Below are 18,516 nucleotides of genomic sequence, written 5' to 3' on the forward strand. Positions count from 1 at the left end.
TGTGTAGCATGGTCGTTATGAACTTAAACTTGTTTTCGCATTTGGGTTACTAAAAATGAGGCATAAATATATTCAAAATTTCATTAAACATATATGTCCTTAAAATTACAAATTTTAACCTAATTTGTTATTTTCCAATAACTTCAAATTTGGTCACAAAAATATGAACTTTTGAAATGCAGTGAATTTCCTACAGCTTAAAATTCTGGCGAAATTTAGGAGGATTTTTAAACTCAAATAATGCGTCAATTACAAATGTTTCTATATTGACCGTCTTTTCAACCATATAATTCAATACACCACATCGAATTTGTTTTAGGAAAAAAATCAAACTTGGGGAAATTGGCTACAATATAAGTTCATGATATTATGGACTAAATTTTAAGTTCTTGAAAATTATCAAATTCGACCAAACTTGGTAATTTTAGGTACTACTACCCTTAAATTAAATAAGTCAATACGTAAATATGCACATTTTACCTATGACTATCTTAATTGACAATTCAGTCCTTATTTTTAATAAAAAGTTTCGTGTTCACAATTTTCAAGTCGATAAAATAACATCTTTATTCCATTTAAAGTCAAATAGCTGAAAAATAATTATGACAGTTGGTTGACATCTCCGGCCACGTCACCGCGCTGACGTGTCAACTTCCCAACTGCAAATAACTACCAACCAACCTCAACTTCTTCCTCTTTGTCAAGTCCAATTCAGTTTAAAACCGTGATCCAAAATTTCACCATCATTTCCAAATTAAACCCTCTCATTTCCCCTACAAAATTCAATCCCAAAATCCCCCTACCTTTTTCAAGCAGAATGTGCTCCAACGCAGCTAGAGCTGAACAGACAATCCACCCGGTTCCGGGTCTGGGGTCGGACGAGATGGAGCGGGTCGCCCACCAGACCTTCACGCGTTACACTTCGGACGCAATGCCGCCCAGAAAAGGAAAAAGGAGTCGCTATCGTTTGGTTCCGAAACGACTTGAGAATCTTGGATAACGAGGTTTTGCACACGGCCTGGGCTTCGTCCCAGGCTCTCTTGCCCGTTTACTGCGTTGATCCGAGGTTGTTTGGCGCCACGCATCACTTTGGTTTCCCGAAAACTGGAGGTATTCGTTGCGCCATTTCGTGTTTTTATGTGTATTGTGTTTTGAGTTTTTGTTAGCGTTCGACTCTGCACACCCGAACTCACATTAGTATCATATTTTAGGTTAAGCCCTCACGGTATTGGTTACCACATTTCCGTGTATTTTGCTTCGTCTCTTTGGAGGCATTTGGTGATGTTAAGGATTTTTATGTGCAATATGTTTTGAGTTTTTATGAGCGTTCGACTATGCACACCCGAACTCACATTAGTATCATATTTTCCACTTTAGGTTAAACCCTCACGGTATTCGTTGCCACGTTTTCGTGTATTTTGCTTCGTCTGTTTGAAGGCAGTTGGTGATGTTAAGGGTTTTATGTGCATTATGTTTTGAGTTTTTGTTAGTGATCGACTATGCACACCTGAACCCACATTAGTATGATATTGTCGACTTTAGGTTAAGCCCTTACTGTTTAATTTTTGGGACACTTCCCAAATAGCTTCATACTAATTTAGTTGGGGTAGCACTTATATATTGCTTTCAATTTTTACTTATTTCCCGACGTGAGATGTGGTTTGCACCCCAGCAGTCTTGCTCCTTCTTTTCTGTTTCGAGTTTCTTGAATTCATAAATGTAGGCTATATTGTGTAAATTAATAGAGTGTTTGGCATGAATTACGCGTAAGTTAATGTAACTGTTTTCGATTTTCTTGTATGCCAGCTATGAGATCACAGTTTCTTATCGAGTGTTTATCCGATTTGAAGCAAAATTTGATGAAAAGGGGCCTAAACCTTCTGATTCAACAGGGGAAACCAGAGCAGATTCTTCCTTCACTTGCCAAAGCATATGGAGTCCACACTGTTAAGTAACTCTATTTTCTACGTTTCTTTTCGTATTAGCATAGATAGTCGGTTTACTAGATCTCATCTATAAACGGAACATTGTTGGTTGGAATAACAGGTTTATGCTCAGAAAGAAACGTGCAGTGAGGAAGTAAATGTCGAGAAATTGGTTTCCAAGAATTTAAGAAAAGTCGTGCTACCATCAGCCGAGGGCGTGTCTACTAAGCATAAGTCTTCTAATGTTACTAATCTGGATTTGATCTGGGGGTGTACTATGTACCACATCGATGACCTTCCATTCAATTGCACGTCTTTGCCAGACGTGTATACTCAGTTTCGTAAGGTGCATTTCCTTTATCATTCGTTTCAGTTTCAGTGCTAGTTTTGGTCAATAGAAGAGGCTCTCTGATGTGTTTGATGTGTTATGATCAAACATACAGTCGGTTGAATCAAATTCTACCATTAGGAGTTGCATTAAGGTTCCGGCATCACTTGGTCCCATGCCCGATGTTAAAGATTGGGGATGCATCCCCGATGCTTCCATGCTTGGGATTCAGCCAGAAAAGGCATGTAAATTTTATTTCTAAATATACATTAAAGTATTAGTTTCTCTTGAGGCTCAATGTTGCATTTTGTTTGATTCTTCCGATGCAGGCTTCGAAAGGAATGTCGTTCACAGGGGGCGAAAGCGCAGCACTGAGTAGAGTGCACGAATATTTCTGGAAGAAGGCGAGTGCTTTCTTCTGATTTACCAAATACTATTTGAAGTCATTCTGGATTTGAGTATAATGAGTTTGATTGTGTACTTTTTTTAGGATCTCTTGAGGACATATAAAGTGACACGAAACGGGATGCTAGGACCAGACTACTCTACAAAGTTTTCTCCCTGGCTTGCCTTTGGAAGCCTTTCACCTCGTTTTATTTATGAAGAGGTACAACGCGACTTACATCCGTATTCGATAAATTAATATCATGCTTAATCAACTGCAACGATCGGTTAAGATTTTGATATAAACGAGAATTTGATTTGTTTAGGTGAAGAGATATGAAAAGCTGAGAGTATCAAATGATTCCACATATTGGTACTTTCCTCTAGTCGGCTTCTATCAACTTGTGTTTTTGTGTGAGATTACACACATCGAAATTAATTGTGTCGTGTAGAAACTGTCGAACGATGTCCATGAAAAGCTACTTGTTTTATCACCAGGGTGTTATTTGAACTTATATGGAGAGACTACTTCATATTCCTATCAATCAAGGCTGGAAACTCTCTCTTTTATGTTGGTAAGGGAAAAGGAATACCGTAATCCATGACTGAAAACGAAAGCACTTGTTTCGAGCTCAAAGTTTAAAATTGCATCAGAATCTGATCAGCTCTAAGTAAATTTTGATTCGTATATACTTATGTGGTGAAGAATGTTGATACATCCACAACTATATCTTTTTGGGTAGAAAATTTCTTGAAGATGGTATATTTTACATTACAGGTGGTCCTCGAGGAGTGCAGACGAATTGGAGCCAAGACCAAGCACTGTTTGATGCTTGGCGAAATGGTCAGACCGGGTATGTCTTTGGGGGTTCGTTATTTCATTATGTTTCTTATGCATTCATACGAAAAAGAATGTTGTCCATTTCCGTTGACAGATTCACTATCGTGCAACTTTAGGTATCCTCTAGTTGATGCAAACATGAAAGAGCTATTGGCTACTGGCTTCATGTCGAATAGGGGGCGACAGGTGAACTTAAAAATCAGTACCCATACATGTTTGAGTTTTTCAGTTAGTTTGATGCGAACGTCTATTTTTGACAGATTGTATGCTCATTTCTCGTTCGAGACATGGGTGTTGACTGGAGGATAGGAGCAGAATGGTTCGAGTCATGCCTCTTAGATTATGATCCGTGTTCCAACTACGGTAACTGGACCTACGGAGCAGGTCAGTTCCAGTGCTAGAGATATTCTTCTGTGCCGTCATTCATTCTGTATTGACAAATAGTAGCTGATGTTCTTTACTTCTCGCGGTAGGTGTTGGGAATGATCCACGAGAGGATCGGTATTTCAGCATCCTGAAGCAAGTATGCTAAACTTCAACTTTTCTTAGTCTTTTCTTCATGGGAATGGGACAAAAGAACTATGTTAGCAACCTGACTATGTTGTGAGTTCAGGGTCAGAGCTATGATCCAGACGGAGAGTTCGTGGCGTACTGGTTACCTCAAGTGAAGCCACTGCCTAAAGAGAAGAGGCATAATCCTGGGATGATGATGTATATGAAGCCAATAGTGGCACTCAAATTTGGGAACACAAAGGCCTCAGGAGCAAGAAGAGGTGGTGTGGAAGAGAAGAAAGGGAAGAGCTATAGAGGCAATAGAGTGCAATAAAATAATGATGCTTGGCATATACATATCATTTTTCAAGTGGAGGAATGAGAAATAAGTTGTTTGTTAGCTCTTGCTCTTCCCAGTGTTGTGGGTGGATGTGTTCACAGATCTCTGAATACTGTCTTGCTTCTGCAAGAAGGCGGCATTCGTCCATGTATCAAGGAGCTGTAACGATGCACAAGTGGTTCGTGGGAAGAGAACACAAGGATATTCGAGCAAGGCTCTGTGTGTAATTTTGACTATGAGTTTCACTTGAAACACATGACTTTTGCACTAGTCTATCTGTAACACTATAGTTGAGTCGTTTTCCATTTTTAGTCATCTTACTGGTTGAGTCATTTCCATTTATGATGAAAATAGCACATTTAATCTTTTTTTACTTCATTCTTCTTCTGTTTTATTCTCTCTTCATATATGTACTTCATATTCTCTACACTTGACACACTAAGCGTTTATTCTTTGATCTTCGTGCCCAAAACAAACACATCAACATCAGTATGACTTCTACTAATTATTTTATTAATTAAATGATAAGTGATAGGATCCAAAAAAAAACATTATAATTTGGGTGGCAAAGCCTTTTCTCCCTGTTAAGTGTCACTGATATCATATCATCATGCAAATGGAGGATGAGAAAAAAGTCCACCCACAGGCCACCATGCCGATATATATATAAAAGATGCCAAAAATTAGTAGTAATATATAAGTAGGGTCAAAAAAATATAGTGTGTGTCGATATTACTTTGGGTAGCTTAAATATGTAAGTAGGCAACTACAATTTAGACAGTATTCATCCCTATTTAAGCAAAAACACATGTATCAATTAATCAAAGGTGCTATATTTGAGTCATCATCAGCTATCCTCTCCGAAAATCTGTAAAAATCTGATGGCAGTGGTATATTGAGTTCTGAGCAGACTAACTGCATGATTTTTGCTGTCACGCCTCCCATATTTAACTTGTTCAGCGTTACGCCAATAGAGAATCTGTTGTCAATGTCGCAATAGCCTGTCGATCCACCGAGTCCAGAATGCCCGAAGCCAATCAGCTTACCATCCTCTGAGTAAGATCTCTTAAAACCAAGACCAAACTGCCCACCTGGAAGTGTCAACTCCTCGTAATCCCCGGCTCCAACGAATGCATCGTGGATTCTGCTGTTGGTAAAAAGTTTAGCAGTTGTTTGGTCGTTGCCATATTCACGTATAGCGACAGAGATGCTGCTGCTGCTAACATCTTCACTGGGAACCTTAGTGTAGTTAGCTCCGCTGGCCTTTTTCAAGGAGCTACCATCTTTGGAATTGTTTCGTGAGTGCTTGGAACCTTTTTGTTTTTTGGTGGATTTTGGAGATGAGAATTTGGGGATGTGCTGGTGGCTCCCCAGTTTGGGTTCGGCAGGAGAAGCATGTGGTGGTGGAATGGCGCCTTGATCCACGAGAGCTGCATAGTAGCGTGCAAGAGCACGAGCTGAGCAATGTGCATTAGCAGAAGGTATGATGGCACGCCGTGCAAAAAGAGTGTTAAATAAAGCAGGAAGAGCAGATGCGATCTCGGATGGGTCTTGCATTTGGGACTGGAAGCTGGCTGGAATATCTGGCCGGCTTTTGGCCATCTCGGAGAGTCTCTTGATGTCCTCCGCATCAGATGTGAGAGTGGCAAGTCGAGATTCCACACCTAGTAGAAATAAATTGCAGTGTCAAATATATAGAGTCAAAAAAAGGAAGACTATGAGAAAGATTAGATCATTTTTCTTATCCAACCAACTAAACTGTACAGGACTCGGAGACCTTTCGGACTTGATCTAACAATTAAAGTATTCGGTTCCCACTTTTAGACCATATATAAGAGATCTGACAAAACAAACTCTGGTAAGTCTTACTCCTCTCTTCTCGATCTAATATAATTTCCCAATGGTTCAACGAACTGCACTTGATGGGTTTAATATTTACCGCCAAGTTGAACTAGCCAACTAGGAATAAGAACGAGTACAAGGTGCGTGTGAACAGGAGACATTATGCATGAAGAGTCTAAACATACCTGGAGGAATTCCAATGTATAGCTCTCCATTTATGTTAAGAGGTTGAATAAATGCTTCTTCAAGGATCTCCGGAAACTTCTTCTTTGATGCATGCTGTTTTTAGTAAAAATGATATTAATAAGCCTCACAACGTAAATATTGGTTCAATTAGCAGAGAAACGGGGAGTTTCTCCACTGGACATGAAAAACAGTAGGTGAAACTTTCTCCATTTCAGGATTCAGGTTCTATTCCAAAGAGAGGAGAGGGCTGAGCAACTAAAGCTTCCTCTTAGGAACTACATATACCGGCATGACTAACTTAAACCAGTACCTAGAAAGTTTGTTGTAACATGTATCAGCATAATCATTTTTGTCTTGTAAGGCCACCATAATCAGAATACTGTGCTCTCCATCTGTGTCATGAAAACAGATGTAGAGCAATAGCATTTCTCTGTCAAAAAAATTCACAAATCTTCTCGAATGGTATGAATAGCTCATCTTTGCAAATTTTGAATTTTAGTCAAATTAAAATAGCAGTATGGTAAAATAGAAGTTTTAATTGGACCTTTATCGAGTCTTTGCTCTTATTGTATCATAGACAATCAAGAACATGTGAATTATGTTGAAGATAAAAAGGAAGGGAGCTTCACACGACACAAGCTATAGTATTCATACAACATTCCAAGGTTGAATTATGCTGTCCCTAAACCAGACATAAGAAGATAATTTTAAATATAGAGAGAAGAAGGGGTGGGAGGTCTGAGGGAAATACTCCCCCGTCCCCCATTATGTGCCCCACTTTTCCATTTTGGGACGTCTCTTATTCATTGTTCCACTTAACCTTTATTATTTTTGGTAATGAAGCTCATATTCCACTAACTCATTCAATTCACAGTTTATTATAAAACTAATATATAAAAGTACGACCAACATTCCACTTACTTTTTCCACATCTATAATTTACATTTCTTAAAACCTGTGTTAGGTCAAAGTGGCACAAGTAATTCGGTTGGGGGGGAGTACAAGATTGAAATCCGCAATATCATTTTGTTACTGAAAGAATAAGATCTTCAATTTAATATATTTACCTCAATAATACCACCACATAACCAGCCAAAAGACAAGTAATGATATGACTGCTGACCTCCGGGTTCAGTCTCTGGCACCATCTTTGTGATGCAATTTAGACATTCATCCCAATCAGTCAGAAGTAGAGGGTTTTCGCGTGCTACACTGCCCATGGCATTTTGCAAACCAGCTGTGTGATTAAGCACGTGATGAACCTAATAGAACAAATAAAAAAGTATTTTGAACACATCATCCAAAGATAAGACCTGAAATGGGAAACAAGCTGGAGACAGTACATGATAACTATACTCTAATACAATCTTAGAGTTGAGAATTTGCAAGTTAGGTCACATCATTTGGTGAATAAATAAAGATGGTTGCACTTCACTAACACCACAGATTATTTTAATTATTAGGGCATTTTCAAACAGATATAGATTCGTCGTCATCATATGAAAACTAGCATACATCCAAAACATTACCTTTATCTTGTCTTTTCCATCTGATCCAAATTCGGGCCATATATTTTCAACTTTGTCCGAAAGGTTCAGCTTCCTGCTAGATTAATTTTAACCAGTTAATACTGAATCTTCATTTCCAACCAAATCACGTGTGAGGACCAACCAATTAATTTGTTGGATATCAATGCAACAATTATTTTCACATAGAGAATAGATACATATTAAATGGGGCTAACAGTAAGGATCTAGTCAACAGTGGCAAACCACAGCTGCATAAATAGATCTGCCGCTTCATGCCTACATGAATATAACAGAGCATTAACAACTTTTGCATACCGTTTATCAACAAGCCAATGAACCATTCCTGCTGTGATTCCTTTAGATACAGAGAAAACAGGGAATAAACTGTCAGGCTGAACTGGTCTAGGATCATATCTTCCAAGGACCCCAGCAGCAGTGTCAATGATTACTTCTCCATCTTTATAGGCACACACCTACATAAGTTCCGTGAAAAAACAGCAGAACTTCTCAGATAGGCCAGAAGAACTAATATAGAGCAAGAACAAGTGGCTTTGTAATAAAATAAGGGCACAAGCTCTATCACTTGACAAACACACTATGAGATGTCAAAAGGAATTAATTTAATTACTAAGTAAATAACATAAAGAAGGATAAATTCCACTGTAATGGAGTCACTTTTTTTTTGCACTCGTTTTGAAGAAATGATAATAAAAATGGAGAGAGAGTAAAATAAGGGAGTATGTACCAAAAATGACCACATATCCTGCCAATATATTCTATATTCTATAAGCTCGATGATTTCACATATTCAAGTGGCATGGGGTTCCAACATAATTTGGGAAATGATATGCTAATGTGAATATAAACAACATGAACTTTTGATTCATTTGGCTTTAGTCTTTTTATCTTCAACAACCAAAACCTGTTAAGTCGAAGGAATAGATATCTAGCATGTTCTTTGCAAAGAAAAGAGTGATCATTGTATTTTTTCTTTTAGGAAAATAACTTTTAATAGACAGGATTTCGTACTTATTCTGCAGTAATGTCTACCTGTATTCCAAGTACTTTATCAGCATTGCCAAGCTCAATTAAGAGCTTCCGAAGCTTGTTTTCAACATTAGAAAGGATAGGAGTGTCGTGCATCCAGTTTGGATTAGCTGCTGGCCCTTTGTTCACATTGCTGAAACAAGTTTCCACAAGAGGATGAACATCCCTGAGGATACAAAAAATCATGAAATCACAGCTTACCCTTGTAAAACAGATTCTGCAAATGGTCTCATAATATCCACGTAATTAACACGAAGACCCATTGATGACGAAAGACCTGAAATCCATGTCAGTTCACAAATTATGGAAATGTATACCAAATAGAAGAAGTGTGTACATGAAAAAAGTTATCGGATACCTCTTAGAAGATTAATCACTCTGCTGAATATAATGATATCCCCTGGAAAAGCATCAACCTGAAGAAAATATGTATATGAATCCATTGAGAAATACTTTTGTTTGGTGTTTTCATGAGGAAGGGAGGTTTTCCACTAATTGTATAATAACATCACAACCAAGGACATTATTTGGACTTACAGGATTGAATCGTTTGACTTGTTTCTCATTGAGCTTCATTTTCTCTTGAAGGACCTTCATATTTTTATCTCTTTGCTGAGCTAAAGCTTTCATTGTTTTCTTCACCAAATGATGGAAACAACTCAGTACATACAAAACGATTAATTATATTGAAAATGAATATGTGTCTCTTACTGCGGCTTCAGCTGCTGGGGTTGAAGTGCGGAAGAAGACATTTGCTATTTCCATAACTTGCTCGGGTACATCCAACCGCAACTTAAGTCCCATTTCCGTGAAGGAAGATAAAAGAGCCACATGATCACCCTGCAATAAGCAGCACATAAGTTTTCTTGACAAAATAAACAATAATACATGGATTTCAATCAAAAAAATTGAAAAAACACTGGATCATAGGAGTAGTTAAGAAGGTAAATATGGCAATGAATGACCTGGACAGTAAAGACCTGACAGGCCCAATAAGTTTACATATGATATTAACTCTAGGATAAAAGAGAAAATAGTGAGCTTCTACTTTTCTAGAGGAAACCCAACACGGGTCTCAACAGCCCAACTAGTGCTCGTACCCAGAGCAAAGGGAAGGCAACAAAACACTATGAATTTTAATTGAAACCCTGAACGTAGCAGCATCGGCAGAGACCTATGTAATTCCATTCCCTTCTACATGGGCCATGAGAACGAGTCGATTTGTTAGCCTCACTGACTGAGGGTTTGTGATATAGATGTAAGAATCACAGGCTTAAACCTTTGGGTCAGATATGGGCTCAAAGCATCAAACTGTCCTTTCCATGATGAACTATCAAGCTAATTTTCTACTACTGGTGTTGTTTTGATGTTCTATCAAAACTTATCAATTTGATATATTTTGGACATCGGTTAACATGAGCACCATGGAGGAAAGGGTGCTAACCTCAGCAGATGCTAGAAACATTTTTGCTAAAGCTTGTTTCAAAGGAGATGATAGCCTCTTCGTAAGCCCAAAGTCTAGCAATATTGGTCGATGTGGAGGAGCCTTGCTCACAAGGAAGTTTCCTGCATCAAATCAGAAGAAGATACATGATACGGCATAAATAAAATAGCAGGATAAAATATGTTCGTTAACAAACTGAAAGAACAAAACCAGACTGAGATTCAAGATATATGGTACCAGGGTGAGGGTCACCATTGAAGAATCCATCAATATATATTTGATGTGCATATGCACGACTAATTTCCTCAACCAGTTTTTGTTTGTCAACACCCATTTCTTGCAGAGAAACTGAGTCGTTTAGACGTACTCCATCCATATACTCTAAGATTAGGACTTTCTCAGTTGACTGCATCATAACATATATTGAGAAAAATATGAAATTACCATATAATTAAGAAAAGCAACTTGATAATGCAGGAAAATGCAAAAAAAAATCTTCTCTTTTTTTTTGATGAACTTTCCACGAGTAGATATTACTGTAATTAAAATTAATACATAATGTGGGTACAAACTTCGGAGAACATAGTCTGGGAAAGATTAAATCCATGTTATGCACGGATACCATTTTAGGTATCCTTCAAAGCTAGCCATTAAGGTATTGTTTTATTCTGGTATATATGCAATCAATAACTTTGTTCTTCTCTCATGCAGGAAAGCAAACCAAAAAAGGTGTTAGATATACCTGACGAGTATGCCTTTTTCTAAGTATTGAAGAGATGTAAACAATTAAGGTGTACTTAAATGCAATTTTAGGAAGACAATGTCAGAGTGAGAAGTAAACAGAAAAAATGGACTGAAGAAAGTAAGTAGGAAACAGGACTCTATTATAAAACCCATGAGAGTTGAACTAGAGGGATGTAATCAATCAACTCAGCCAGATATGTTGTAAATGTCCTAAAGCAATTTGACTGGATTGAAAAATTAGTGTAATAACACCAGGTCATTAATTTTTGACATATAACTAGACCATAGGTAAATGATCATAAAAGGCTAAAAACTTCAGTCGGAAGAATCTAGAAAAAGCTATACCATAATAATATTTGGAATTAAGACTTCCACACGGTTTATGACGTTATCATCAAAATTACTTTTGCAGCCAAGATTCCTAGAAACTTCCCGAGTGTTATCTACAAAAACCAAGAGAATCACTGAAAGTGTCAACGGATTCGAAAATAGGCACAGATCCAATGATTATGACTAGCTTACCAGCCTCAATGTTGAAGTTAAGTTCTTTGGGTGCTTCTTTGCACCATTCATCTATCATGGGATTGAAGTCATATTGTGGTTCTGCCCAGGCAATCCAATCAACTATTGACTTAGCATTTTTGAGATCCTATCAAAACAAATAATTCAGGACATAGATATCATGTGTATCATAAATAAAACTATCTCAAGACCCAAAGACAACCTCCAATATGATTTCTTTTATACCCTCATGTTGAACTTTAACAACTACGTCTTGTCCATCACGCAGAGTTGCTCTGTGAACTTGAGCTATCTGCAGAAAGATAGAGCGGAAAGCAGTGGAGTCATCCAAAAAAATATGTTTGCATCCCAAGAGAGGGGGATGGGCATTATAAAAAAAAACCCATTGACGTATTTGTGATAAATAGAAGGAACATAAAAATTATGCCAGAATCATCCTCATGTCTCACATAAGCATACTTTTTTTTATCATTTATCTTTTGATGTACCTTGTGGAGAAACTATAAGAATAGTTCAACTGATCCTAGATAGTTTTCCGTAAAAATCTCTGCTTTTAAGTTCAATAAAATCAGGTGCTAACAAATGTAACATTAAAGATCTTATACTGCAGAGGAATGCTAAGCTGCATAAAAGCTAAAAGTGACAGTATCATATGTAAATAAAAAAGTTTACATATTTGGCTAAAAATGTTGATTGGCATTTATCCATACACTAATATAATGCATCATACCGAAAATGAATTAAGCCATTAGGTTATGATCTTGCTTATTTATACGACATTAGCACTTCCAATCTGAACATAAATACTGAAAATCAGAAGTTCCATTCCCCCCTTCAATAGTTATAGTGCTGGAGTCTTACAGATGCTGTAGCGAGTGGTATATTATCAAAATTCAAAAAGAGATCGTCGATCGATTTCCCTAGCTCCTGGTTGATAATCAGGCAAACCTGCTCAAACGAAGCATGTTATGTGTTAACAATGTAGCCAGCACCATGAATATATCGGAGCAAATTAATACATCAACCTATAGTGCAGTAATTATATGTTTCATAATGTACTACTTTTTTTCCAGATGTTACTTCCTAGATGCTACACTGACAGCGTCAACAGACTTCATTTTGCTTTTTAAAATTTCCTCAGCATTACAATAAATTAATTAGTAATTACCTCTTCTAGCTTGCGAGGGGGGAGAGAGTCCTGCAGCTGCTTTAGATGGTTTATATAGGCTGGGGGAAGTACATCAGCTCGTGTAGATAGGTACTGTCCTAGTTTCACCCATAAGCCTTCCAGCTCAACTATCAATTTAAGAACACGCTTGGCATTACATTCATGAGCCTTCTCCCAAAGCTCATCCCTCTTTGAACTCTTTGTCCATTTCTCTCTCACTTGCAGGGCCTGCAGATTAAAAAAAGACATAGGAAAAAAAGGTCAGAAATGGGCATCATAGTCATTCATCAGTCCAACATAGAAAACATTATGTTCCGGTCACTGTGACACACAAGTCACTTATACAATGACAGCAACCTAGAAGCACTACAACCTTATAATCCAGGTAGATTACAACAGATAGAGTGAAAACTTTCACACGTCTCTTGTAGATGCTTCCCCATCCCATTTGGAAGCAGATCTTTTCCCAGCTGTGTACCTAACAGATACTGAAGCACATATTACATAAAACTGATCATGTTTGAAAATCATATGCCATAAGGGATTCGAGAAAGTCGGGATAAACATGACAATGGCACATTATTAATGTATATAACACTTGAAAATGTTCTACTGAAAAATTATTTGAGATGTCTATATAAATGAAAACACCAGAAAATTTTAAATATGTAGGAAAAAATAACCGGAGGATAAAATATAACAGTTAAGGCTAGTAGATTGGACTAAGAAAGTCTAGCAGGTTTGGTGCAAATGATTGTCTTAGGCCAATTTTTTCAAGCTGTCTCAGGTTAATTCTGAAAGAGATATATCTCACCAAGTTACTGTCCCCAGATTCCATTCAATATATATATAATATAATTTTTAACTTGGAATCCTGGCTATTTTGATATTCATGATTTCCAATAAGATTAATGTACATGCTCATATTCCTGAATCCGAATCCACAATAGCATTAGTAAAAGGAACATTTCGAGAAAACACATCCTTGGTAACTATGCAACCATTTGAGCATAAGGTCCCTTTTACAGACTTATTCATCTAATGAATATGAATTTAGCAAATCTCACTAATTTTTCTCCCTCACACTACCAGGCGTAACTGCTGCAAAACCAGCAATTCTAGAATCGAACTCCAGGTAAGCAAATATCCCATGCTGGTCATCATCTAAAGTGTTCTCAGTTCATAACCACCACTTGGAAATGCATCAGACTAATTATATCTAAAAGTAACTTAGCATCCCAGCATTGTTTATGCCAGTGGACATTATAGAACAAATAGTTTGAATGATTATGTTCAGGCGAAGCAGGGACTACCAGAAAGGGTGTTTCAGCTATGAGGAAATTCTGCTCCTGATGTGTCTTTCACATAATTTTCATTAATTCAAGCAGGTCTGCCAGAAGGGATGTTTTACTTATTAGGAACTTTGCTCCTCATATATCTATTCCATAATTTTCATTAGTTCCCAGCATGTTCTGAGTAATAGATGTTCTGATTCTCCTTCCATAGCATGCCATCTCCAAATAAGAGCTACATGCATATTTATTCTAAAATTGTCCAACTGTTAGCTTAAGAAGCATTTTAATTCCAGAAATTAAGAAAAACCCTTGGATAAAACTGGTGTCTCTCCGGCTACTCTAAATACCTTGAACCTTCATCAAGTTTTAGTCGCCACGAGCCAGATAGTGTTGTAGGTGAACCAGTGTGTAATATAATGAATCAACTAGAACTACATTAACGCATAAGAACATTCGTGCTAAACCGGTATCATATACGCTCACACCTAGATCATGCTTCTTTCCAACTAATTACAACTCCTCAAACCCCTAATGTCACTTACAAACATATACTTCCACAAAAAATTATCAATTCATTAGTTTCAGTGCTCCTTACTCTAAAAATAAGCTATGCGCACATGAATTTGATCAAATAAGTAGGAATTCCAACAAAAATCACATCCGCGCGACCTAATTAACAAGCAGCAGGGTCCAATAAATGAACACGCAATTAAAAAAAAATACGGATTACGAAGAATTCACCTGGAAAATGAGGCGGCGAGAAAAATCCAACTCTCCTGGAAATGATCGGTGGTGGTTGAGGGCGGCGGTAGAAGAAGGGAAATTCTGGAATTTGGACTTTGCTTATGGTCGACGTATTTGGTCGGTAGTAGTGTACCGGTCCCTATGTGTTAGTGATTTTTGTTGATGTCATCCATGGCGTAACGGCTTTCCAAATCGTCGTTTTCCTCTTTGCTTCCTCTTTTTCCTTGTCCACACCTATTCGCCAAGAAAATCGTTATAGGGTACTTCACGTTAAAAATAACGTAAATGTACTAATTTTGTTATATCTTCCATATATGGGTAAAACGTCACCCACATTGGCATGTTTATAAGTTAAGACGCCATCCGCATTGGCGTCTTACAATGTAGAACCGTATTTTAGCAAAATATAGTATTTGTTAAAACACGCCAACTAGATTGGCGTGTTTGTGATAGTTAAACACGCCTTCGGTAATAGCGTTTTTCATTAAACACGCCTATGGAACTGGCGTGTTTCAATTTTGAGAGCATCGACGTTTAACGTGTGGTTCAAGTTAAACACGCCTTCCGTAATGGCGTGTTTCAATAGACACGCCAATGGAATTGATGTGTTTTAATAGTCACGCCAACGGTAATGGCGTGTTTAGTCAGAAACCGTATATCAGCATTCCTCCCCAAACGCGAAACACACAGCAACATCAAATTGTCGTCGCCGTTTTCATCTTCTCCTCCTCAAATCGCGATTCTCCCAACCTCTCCTCCCCGAAATCGGTGATTTGGCTCTCCTTCCATCAATCGGTGCTATTCTTCCCCGTATTTGAAAAATTTACCGGTTAGTATGCTTATTTTTTACAATATTAGAGTAATTGAATACCGTTGTTATTTAGGTTTATTTAGGTTGTAAATTGATGTTGCATTGTTTGGGTTTAAGTGAATTTGTGTATTGTTGAGATATTAGTGTTTAGTTAGAGTATAAATTTGATTATAAACCTAAAATCTAGTGTTGTTATAGCTTAAAAATTGGACAAATTGATTTGATTTATGTGGGTTTTGCTTTATTTGGGTTTTATTTGGCTTATAGACCTAAACTCTAGTGACAAATTATTGAAATTGTGTTAGGTCGATGTAAATTGTTTAGTTTGAATTGTTAATGTTGTGTATGTGAATTGTGTTATGATTTTGTGCAATGTTGTGTAGGTGAATTTGGCTCTTTGTGCATTATTTGATATTGGTGTTTCATTTTGTGATAGTGGATTAAATTGTATATAATTATTGAAAGTGTTTAGGTTTGTTTATTGTTTAATTTGAATTGTGAATGTGTAGGTAAATTATGGCATCATCTTCAACTTCTCGTCGTCGGCTCTTATGTGGTCCTGCGGATCCTTCTGTATTGTATCTTCAGAGACAACACGTCTCTAATAATATATGGGCAGGAGTTCCATCAGAAGATGTCCGATGCCGAAGATTTGAAGGAATCATTTGGGATGTTCCCATACATCCCCGTGTTTTGGCGGTAGTGGACCAGATGGGGTTCGGCGGTATTTTGAGGTGTGGTCAACCAAAGGACATTGACCACCATCTTATCACCGCATTGATTGAACGTTGGAGGCCAGAGACTCACACGTTGCACTTTCCAGTCGATGAAGCGACTGTGACATTGGAAGACGTGGAGGTCTTATGGGGCCTCAAAGTTGACGGAGAGGCTGTGACGGGTTACAGCCCCTCGAAGGATGTGGGATATTGGAAGGACGTGTGTTTGGATTTTCTAGGATTTATATCAGACGCAATGGAGTTGAAAGAAATGAACTGGAAGCAGACAAGCTTATCAAAACAATTGAGGATTGAGCTGAATGATGAGCACGATGAGTACATATATGTTCAGCGGGCTCGTATCTATTGTCTGCTATTACTTGGTGGTCTGATGATCCCGAACGCCACCGGAAATAAAATTCCGTTCTTCTACGTGCAATTTTTCATGGATGTAGAACGGTGTTCTACCTATAGCTGGGGTGGTGCGACGCTTGCTTGCTTGTACCACAATTTATGTGAAGCTGCCGTTGGTAGGAGGACTGATGTCGGGGGAGCTTTAACTTTATTACAGCTGTGGGCTTGGGAGAGAATCCCAAATATTAGACCGAGGATGCTAAATCCCGAGCACATAGACTACGTACCATATGCAATCACGTAAGTTGTTCACTAATTCATTGTTTAAGCTTAATTTTCATCAATTTCCGTGTTATTGGCTCATAATTTAAATTTTTTAGATGGAATGGTCTGGCGTCATATGTAAAAGCACCCGGACATTGTATTGAAAATTTCCGAGATCAGTTCTCCGTAATGCACGCCAACTAGGTAAATTATATAACTTAAATTGTTTTTTATTTGTTGTTAATGATTGAATTTATTTTGAATAAATTTGTTTCAATACATAAGTCCAAATATTACACAATGCATAACTAAAAATATTACACAATGCATGAGTCCAAACATTCAAGAAGTGGGGCAGTTGCGCCTGTCATGACCTGGTTGACGGCAATGTTTACAACGGCGTCGGGCTCGTGGCTGGTCAACTTCACGGACATCCATCTGATTAGGAATCCTAGTTGTACGGTATCGACCGTGACTTCGGGGCAGTAGCTGAGTTCGTGAACACTGCAAAGTCCACTCAGGCACGTCCTAATAATCTTGGTGTCTGATTGGATTGAACACCGTAGAATATTGGTGTACCCAAACACTTGTGTGGTATACGGGGTCAACAAGCGACAACATATTGTCGTTTCTAAACTGCGCAACTTCCGCTGCATGTGAACATGGAAGTCTCCACATCTGCCACTTTTGGCATTTGCAGTTCGCCTCCAAGTACTTTACCTTCCACTTATTACCCCTCTTTCCACCAATTCAACGTTTTGTTCGAACACCATAAAGCCTTGCAATAGTGTTTGATGCTCTCACATTATGTAATTGACATTTTACATCATTTTTGCACACCTTTTCATGCGCCCACGGGGTAAGTGGTGTGACACACTGTGTTGATGCAATTGACCGCTCGTTGAAACATTCTATTGTCCTCCAAAATATCATATCAATGCATGATTTGATTAGGAGTTGTCTTGCGCCTCTCAACACACTGTTGTAAGATTTCACCATATTAGTGGTCACCTCACCCCATCTTTTGTGTTTGTCATACGCCAAATTCCATTTTTCTAACTCCACGACATCAAGGTACTGCAAAGCCTCGTTGTTGACGTTTCGAAGTAAACGACGTCTGATCTTAACCTTGCGCTTCTTGGTAGCAATACCAATTTTCCAAACAAGTCTTTTGACCATGATACCTTTGTGATTCTGCAAAACATTCTTTCTAACATGTACCAAGCAAAATCTGTGAAGACCCACATTGGGTTCTTCTTTCCATATGGGAGAATTCATTGCATCTATGATTCCCACATGCCTATCAGATATTACACATATTTCATGCTTGGCTACATGAAGTCTAATATGTTCCATAAACCAATTCCAAGTTTCTATGGTTTCCTCATCAACAATGGCATATGCAATAGGCAAACATTTCTTATTAGCATCAAATCCAACGACAATAAGAATTTTACCTCGACATCGTCCACGTAGATGAGTTCCATCAACCGTTAAAACTGGTTTGCATAATTGAAAAGCCTCCACAGCTGGACAAAAA

At 37.9% G+C, this 18,516-nt stretch overlaps 2 protein-coding genes across 3 annotated transcripts; one reads left to right on the forward strand and one right to left on the reverse strand.

Annotated features, from left to right (window-relative positions):
- Positions 1–782: 782 nt before the first annotated feature.
- LOC121781248 (cryptochrome DASH, chloroplastic/mitochondrial-like) lies at positions 783–4,659 on the forward strand. Its single transcript, XM_042178976.1, is given in 14 exon segments — positions 783–949; positions 951–1,110; positions 1,807–1,946; positions 2,047–2,271; positions 2,369–2,494; positions 2,583–2,657; positions 2,744–2,860; positions 2,964–3,010; positions 3,136–3,212; positions 3,416–3,491; positions 3,595–3,664; positions 3,739–3,862; positions 3,952–4,001; positions 4,092–4,659. Coding segments are annotated over 14 exon segments (1,632 nt in total). The 5' UTR covers positions 783–817; the 3' UTR covers positions 4,305–4,659.
- A 325-nt stretch (positions 4,660–4,984) lies between these two features.
- Positions 4,985–15,058, reverse strand: LOC121782413. Of its 2 annotated transcripts, none has more exons than XM_042180248.1 (19): positions 14,829–15,058; positions 13,166–13,270; positions 12,793–13,020; positions 12,486–12,572; positions 11,827–11,916; positions 11,625–11,751; positions 11,448–11,545; positions 10,596–10,764; positions 10,359–10,480; positions 9,626–9,754; positions 9,452–9,550; positions 9,273–9,330; positions 9,116–9,191; positions 8,918–9,047; positions 8,183–8,340; positions 7,868–7,940; positions 7,406–7,600; positions 6,338–6,431; positions 4,985–5,974 (listed from the first exon to the last, which is right to left on the reverse strand). In XM_042180248.1, exons 2-19 carry the CDS (start codon positions 13,238–13,240, stop codon positions 5,124–5,126), a joined length of 2,859 nt encoding a protein of 952 aa, XP_042036182.1. In that variant the 5' UTR covers positions 13,241–13,270; positions 14,829–15,058; the 3' UTR covers positions 4,985–5,123. The 2 variants fall into 2 exon arrangements, with proteins under 2 accessions (XP_042036182.1, XP_042036183.1); XM_042180249.1 differs by having other exon boundaries at positions 13,166–13,280.
- Positions 15,059–18,516: the final 3,458 nt, after the last annotated feature.

This window comes from Salvia splendens, chromosome 20 (assembly GCF_004379255.2).
Source record: "Salvia splendens isolate huo1 chromosome 20, SspV2, whole genome shotgun sequence".
NCBI classification, from domain to species: domain Eukaryota; kingdom Viridiplantae; phylum Streptophyta; class Magnoliopsida; order Lamiales; family Lamiaceae; genus Salvia; species Salvia splendens.